The 7,545-nt window shown below is 39.0% G+C and overlaps 2 protein-coding genes and 1 non-coding gene across 3 annotated transcripts; all 3 read left to right on the top strand.

Annotated features, from left to right (window-relative positions):
- The first annotated feature begins 486 nt into the window (after positions 1-486).
- On the top strand, positions 487-1,212 carry LOC133738462 (uncharacterized). Its single transcript, XM_062166013.1, has one exon. The coding sequence runs from the start codon at positions 520-522 to the stop codon at positions 991-993; it is 474 nt and encodes a 157-aa protein (XP_062021997.1). The 5' UTR covers positions 487-519; the 3' UTR covers positions 994-1,212.
- Positions 1,213-4,281: 3,069 nt separating this feature from the next.
- Positions 4,282-4,361, top strand: LOC133741592 (small nucleolar RNA snoR53Y). The gene has a single exon (XR_009862035.1). It is a non-coding gene; the product is annotated as a small nucleolar RNA snoR53Y (small nucleolar RNA).
- Positions 4,362-5,687: 1,326 nt separating this feature from the next.
- On the top strand, positions 5,688-6,552 carry LOC133738863 (calmodulin-like protein 3). Its single transcript, XM_062166533.1, has one exon. The coding sequence runs from the start codon at positions 5,975-5,977 to the stop codon at positions 6,437-6,439; it is 465 nt and encodes a 154-aa protein (XP_062022517.1). The 5' UTR covers positions 5,688-5,974; the 3' UTR covers positions 6,440-6,552.
- The last annotated feature ends 993 nt before the right edge of the window (positions 6,553-7,545 follow it).

Raw genomic sequence — 7,545 nt, 5'->3', positions numbered from 1 at the left:
CTAAATTAAATCACCACCACCAGCAGCAATACTAACACTAAATGTGTGATTGTGACTATCCTGATAGCATCATTAATTAAGTATATTTAGTGATTGTTCATTTGTTCTAAGGATGATAATAAGTTTTGTTCTTCACTGTGTTAACAAAACAAGATTTAAGATTTTATGTATCGGCTCCTTTGCTATTATATGAAATATGAATATATCTCACATTATTGAGTATTGTCTTTGTCTCTTTTTGAATTAATTTCTTGTTTTTTTCATGCTCACATGCTCCGACATTTCATTCAATAACATTGTGCAAGAGGAAATTCACACTTTGGGATTTCAAATGTATGTATGGCTTAATGAACTTGTAATTACAGAGGTCTAAAGTAGCAAGACCCTCTAATTATTTCCATTTTCTTATTTCCAATTTTTTAAAAATAAAATAAAATAATTCCAAAAAAAAAAAAAAAGTTTCCTAATAACAAATCGACCGCATCACCACTCCACAGCCCAAAACAAAAGAACCAAACAATGGCGATGGCCTCCCTTCGCTCCCAAATCCACCGCCTCCCTTCCCTCTCCAAGTCCCTAATCTCCAGATCCTCCGCCACCGCCGCCGCCGCCGCCCCATCCTCCTCCAGGAAAGTCTCCGACCGCATCGTCAAGCTCTTCGCGATCGACTTCGACGGCCGGAAGCGCGAGATAGTGGGGCTCTCCGGCCAAACCCTCCTGAAAGCCCTAGCCAACAGCGGCCTGATCGAGCCGGCCTCCCACCGCCTCGAAGACATCGACGCCTGCTCCTCCGAGTGCGAGGTCAACATCGCTCAGGAGTGGTTCGATAAGCTGCCGCCGCGGACCTACGACGAGGAGTACTTGCTCAAGAAGTACGCTAGGGCTAGGGTTCTCAACAAGCACTCCAGGCTCGGATGCCAGATCGTCCTCACCAATGAGCTCCAAGGTATGGTGGTCGCGATCCCCGAGCCCAAACCCTGGGACATTCCGTAAGATTTTTTGGTTGAATTGAAATGGAGACTAGGGCTTTATTGTGGTGCTTTTGGATATAATAATGTGCTCGCTGCTAGCTCTGGTGGCTTTTTTTGAACCAGCTTTTTATGTTGTGGCATAATGTGCTTGATTCTGTGTAAGAGAATTGCCGTTCAATTTCATGATTCGGTTATCATGTTTAATTGTTTTCTCTAGTAAGAGAAATGCTGTTCGATTTCATGATTCGGTTATGTTCAATTGTTTGCTCTGGTATCAGCTGCAATCTCTGTGATTTTAGCTATAGGTGAGAATTTGCCAAATGTAGGAAATAAGGGAGAGAAAAATCGAGTACCAGATTTGGGGGGTTTGTAGAAGGGGGATCAGAAATGCAAGTCTCGTGCTTAGTGATGAATTTCAAGTGTTCCTCTAGTAATAGGGAGTGGATTTTTTTTTTTAATAGGAGCAGCTTGAGGCAAGAAAGCTTAAAATTTTGACTTGAACCGACTTGAATGTGCATTTCTTTATGTGAGTAATTGCAGTTCAATTTGTTTTGCTTGGATAGAGAATTACTGCAAGTGATAGATAACTTTGAAATGTTGCATAAAGAGAATGTAATGCAAGAAATTGGGCAAAGGAGGTTTGCGGTTTGAAGTTTTAGTTTTTACCTAGTAATAGTGTTATGATAACAATTATGAGAAGATTGTTAAACTTTGATTGTCAATCCTTTCTAATATTCATGGGTGGATTCTAGCGGCTTGATCTAATGATAGTACTAAATCATAATAGCGTGTAGGAACTTGATATTAGTGTGGTGTGAGAAGCGATATAAGCTGGTTTGCTTATCAGCAACCTGATTTGATCTCGAGGTTCTGAGTTCTGCTAAGTGGAAATGTGTGTCATAACATGTGGGTGGCTCTAGGAAGGATGTAGATGACTATGCCACTGTCAGTGACAAACTGTAATTCCCCATTTAGGAAACTTTTGAACTCTGGTAGAATTATGATTCTAGTCTTACGGGTTTATTAGAATCATTGAGCTCTGCTTGCGTATGACTGTTGAAAAGTGTTGCAGGTGTTAGGATGCATGAAAGATCTCAATCGGATAGGAGAGGATATAACTTCGTTTGTCTTGCCATAGCATTTTCCTGACTGCCCCAGGAACCTGCAGTTCATAATAAGCCTTAACATTTTGCACTTGGCTTTTTTTCTTCTGTTCTGATATTTTATTAGCACCCAGGGGGAGCTAACTTTTTAACTCCCTAGGTATTAAATATACACAAATTTCTATAATATCTTTCCATCATACTGTTCCGGAACATATTAAATAGCATGCTGGAAGGAGGGAGAGTTATGTTAGGAATAGAGGTTCAAATTTGAAGCTTTGGTTTTAAGAAGGCTGACTTTTGTTATTTTACTATGAGTTACTAGAACCCTTCAAGAAATACATATACAAGATATTGATCTTAGATTTTGTAAAATATAAGATCATATACTTGTACACTTAAAAAACGTGAATGTGATAGCCTGTTGGCCATGTTGATGATTGCTCTTGCTTAGAAGAGTCCGTTTAGTTCCTATGACAGGAAGGGGTAGGGTAAATGAGAGCCAAGAAGAATGTTGTGACTTGAAGGTAGAAGATAGATTAGTTATAAAACGGTTGCTATCTAAAACATGCGCCCGCCCCACACCCCCCAACAACAAAATACTAGAAATATATTGCAATTAGTGGGAAGGCGTTTCAGATATGAACCCTTTATCACTGATCTCTTCTTCCTTCATCACACGTTAGATCTAGTTAGTTAACATGTCCAATCTGATCTTGCGCCCGATACAGAATGGATTTCGGATTTGCCTTGTGTTGGATTACCTGAGAAACTTTTCCTCGGGCTTAGGTTACTTGGCTTGCCACTTGATCTGTACACTTCCATTTTCTAGCCATTGGAATGAGTTGGGAATGCTTGTGAGAATAAATGGATATCTTATATGTTATATCTCTTGGATGTGATCATGTGTGGAACTTGATGTTTAACACAATTATATATTTCTTTTGAGATCCTATGAGCATCGCCTTTGTTAAAAGGTTATTTGAGCTTGCTTCTCAAAGAGAATTTATCATGATCATGATAATCCGCATCATCCTTCATCCTGCTCAACTGTATTTTGTACATATGAGTGATGAATTATAGCGATTAGATGATGCCATTGTGCACAGCTCGTATATCTGCTACACAACTTTCAGAACTATTCAAGGGAAATCTCTCTGGTGTACCAATATGCTAACATGTTAAAGTCTCAGCATTTTCTAATAGTAGATTGCAGACATTCGTTAAATGACCCAACTAACCAGATTGAAGTTTGAACTTTACATTAATGCAACCAGTGATACTCATATACCAATGATACTAGATGTGAGGTACTGAAGAAGCAAATGTGTCAAACCATGTATTTACGTAGCGGCACTCTTCCAAACTCTTAAAAACAAAAGACTATTGGAATGTATTGGCGTATATATAACTTCTTCGTAGACTTTAAACTTCAAATCATTTCACCTACCCAAGTAGATTGGTAAGAAAGAACAGTATGAAGCCCACAATGGAATATATGGGCCAAGACATCCAGTCAATCCGAACCGATCCGCTAAGGCTAAGCACAACTATAGCTACTGAAATTACAGAAGTACCACTTGACCAAACAAAACCCTAGTCTGCCGGTTTCCTCTATAAATACTTCAATCTGAGAAACAGAGCACAACTCTCTCCGGGTCTTAGTCGCCGCTGCTTCTCGCGCTCCATTTCTGCTTAGCTTCATCCTCCTTTTCTATTTTGCTATGCTATTTTGTTTATAATTTCACGATTGTTTGTCCTGAATAATAAGCAAGTATAGCTTCTTGGCTGGGTCTCGATCTCGACGACCCAGCCAATTGATTTTCAAACCTTGCGAAATAGAATCCGTCAGTATCACTCGCCTGAATTTGACCTCTTTCTGATTCTTCAGGCCCTTATATTACTGTCACATCTTTTCCCCGAATTTACTTTTTTTTACAAGTAATTTTCCTGCTAATTTATTTATTTAGGTGTGTTAAGCAAACGCACTCTGTCCCAAAACCGTCAATGTTTCGAGGCAATTTCTTCGTTTGCGAAATTGAATGGAAAAAATCCACCTTACTCGCCTGAAGATCTCTATTCCATTGGTCTTCTCGGCACATGGATGGATTACATCCCATAACAAATCGTTGATTAACAAGTTTGTGGGTGTTTTATTTTTATGGATTCTCTTATATATATATATATATATATTGGTGGTTCAAAAGCTTCCCTGTGATGTTTCAGTTTGAACCATGCTAATGCTGATTATTGCATGATCGATAATTTCAAATATTCTGAGGGAAGTAGCTGATGAACTTGCCAATGAAAGAAAATACTAGTATATTTTCCATATTTCAAGTTTGGGGATATAGTTGATTAGACCAGAAAATGTTCGTAGCCGTTGCGGAATTTGAGATTGAATGCTGGTATCAAATTGGTCTTCGTCTTTCCATCTGGTAACTATAGGAGGTTTAAAATTGGAACAGAACCTCAAAATTTGCCTGTACTGTTTGAACATCAAACAAAAAATGGTTAGGAAAGATTTAGTTTTGTTTAAAGCTAAAATTTGGACTCTAGCTGAGGCACTAGAAACTAAGAGCAAGTTCACCCGTTGGGTCACCGGGTCACTTACTATTCACTGCTTTTTAGTGTATATTTTCATTCTCTGGGTCACGAAATACACTGTGCTCGTGACCCAGGGCACGAAATATACTGTGCAGGTCACCATGGTGACCCAGAACACTGTACTGGGTGACCCAGGGCACGAAATACACTGTGCTCGTGACCCAGAGCACGAAATTAACACTAAAAAGTAGTGAATAGTGGGTGACCTGGTGACCCAACGGGTGAACTTGTCCTAAGCACGGCCATTCACAAAACCACTCTTTTGGTAAGTGTCAAGAAACAACTAGCATTTTGGCCTCGTTTGATTCACAGAAAGTAAAGTATTTCCTTTGTCTTTCCTATGGGAAGGGAAATTTCAGAACTTTTCATTCAGATGTTTGGTAATGTAAGGAAACTTGGTGCACATAGTGTCTGTAGAAGTGACAAGCATTTGGAACTGTTTTTTTTTTTCCCTTTAATTTTAAGGATGATCAAAAGATTTCACTCCTGCTCTCATGGTGACTTGAACCTATGACTTCGTACATATGTAGTGGGTGCTCTAACCACTGAGCTAACACCACTTCGTCACAATCATTTGGAACTTGAAAACACCGAAAGTCCTAATGTGCCGAGCATTTGGAACTTAAAAACACTGAAAGTCCTAATTTTAGAAAATTGCGCCCCTCCTTAAAATGGGATTGAGAATATGTCACAAACTTGGATATATTAAACCAAAACTGCAGCAGTAAGGCATTTCTAGTCAACAAAATATTCCAAATTCCAATCATTTCTAATTAATCGACAAATAAGGACTAAACCTTCGACATAAAAGTCTCATAAACAAAAATATAAAAGTCGAGTTCTAAATTGAGAAATCAGCGCCACCCTAATCGGATTAAAATATGTCTTTAGCCGGTATCGCTGCAAAGAAACGCGGTTTTTAGAAAAACCTACTTCTTCAACCACTTGAAACTCATGATTTTAAGCGCGTATTTTCCTATTTCAACCAAACTCCATAACCGACGATGGAACGCGTTTGATGGCCGGCGTCATACCCCTTCTTCCATTAGACTCTTTCCCCTCTTTCTTTAATTTCAACTCCATTTCCACAACAACTCCATTCCCCACGCACCACACATGCATTGCCTCCTTTCCTAACAATTAACCACCTTTGGCAACCACTTTTCGTCTCCATATCTCTCTCTGCCTCTCCATTCCTCATCTGCCTTTTGTTGTTGTACGTTAATCCTCTCAATCACTTCGTTTTCGCAATTAGCTTCACCCCTTTTGGTTTTACGTCGATCGATAGCAATAATGGACAGAGCAGAGCTCCAACGGGTTTTCCAGATGTTCGACCGGAACGGCGACGGCCGCATCACCAAGCAGGAGCTGAGTCACTCGCTAGAGAATCTCGGCATCTTCATCCCCGACAAGGACTTGCACCAGATGATAGACAAGATCGACGCCAATGGAGATGGGTTTGTAGACATCGACGAGTTCGGGGCGTTGTACCAGAACCTGATGGACGAGAGGGACGAGGACCCGGAGGAGGACATGAGGGAAGCGTTCAATGTGTTTGATCAGAACGGCGATGGTTTCATCACGGTTGACGAGTTGAGGTCGGTGTTGGCTTCCTTGGGGCTCAAGCAAGGGAGGACGTTGGAGGATTGCAAGATTATGATAAAGAAGGTGGATGTGGATGGAGATGGGAGGGTGAATTTCAAGGAGTTTAAGCAGATGATGAAGGGTGGTGGCTTTGCTGCTTTGAGTTCAAATTAATGTAATTTCCATGGGAGGATTTGTTAGAGAAGAAGAGCAGCCTTTGTATAAAGGATTTAGAGGTCTCTCTCTTGTGTAATTTTATCAAAAGAAAAACAAATTCTTTCATTTCATTCATCTTGTCATCCTTGGCTTTTGATTTTTTTAGTGGTGGTGATCTTGATTATTGTAGGTGATCTTCGTTACTTTGTTCTGTTCTTCCTTTCATACTTTGGTAGAGTTTCTAGGGGAGTATGAAGATAACTCTTTCTTCATGAGCAATTTTTTTTCTCGATTCTGATGTTGTGCGATTGATTGAATGTATTTGAAGTTCATTTGACATTACAAATGGATATGTCGTTATTATTGAACAAAGAGTTATAGAATTTGCCGGTTCTTATTTAAGTTTGTTTCTTGAAAATCAATGTCTATTTTATGATTTGCATCTGCGGATTAATTATCACCATGACCGAATCATTATGCAAAAGAATGTTAATGTTGGTGAAAATTCAAAGCTAGCTGCCTCTTGCATTAGAGTTGGATGTGCTTGAGCGGTAAACAAGTTGAAATATTCGATCATGAAAAGACTATTTTGGTGCAGATGATCATTTTATATTTTTATTTATAAACTCAACAATTTTTTAGACATGCTGCAACAATTGTAAGTAAACCCTTTAGAGGATGATATAATAAGGTAGCTCAAACTCGAAGACTTTAGTTCGGGAAGAAGAAACACCACGAGAAGAAGAAGAATGTTGATAAAGGTTTAGAAAAGTTATGTGGTACATCAATGTATTGATATATATCAAGTCAATTTAGTTCGATATAAAGGTGGGCTGGTTCCATATAAAAGTAGAGTAGTCCCATACTATCTATCAATTAATGAAGCTAGTCTACCTCTTAATTGAATTAGTCTATTTAATGTATCGATACATTGATATATCGTAGACGAACCCAAAGATTCAACAATCGCAACACTTTAACAGTTGTTTATGTATACTCGTCCTTGGAGAATCAATTTCATAGTTCAAGACATTAGGAAGACTGCTAGTGGATTTCAATTCTATCATTTCCAAAAAGTTCAAAGAGAAGCTAATTTTGTGGCTGATGCTCTGACGAATCTTGAA

Source organism: Rosa rugosa, chromosome 3 (assembly GCF_958449725.1).
Source record: "Rosa rugosa chromosome 3, drRosRugo1.1, whole genome shotgun sequence".
NCBI lineage: Eukaryota > Viridiplantae > Streptophyta > Magnoliopsida > Rosales > Rosaceae > Rosa > Rosa rugosa.
This window is presented reverse-complemented; position numbering and strand designations above follow the sequence as displayed.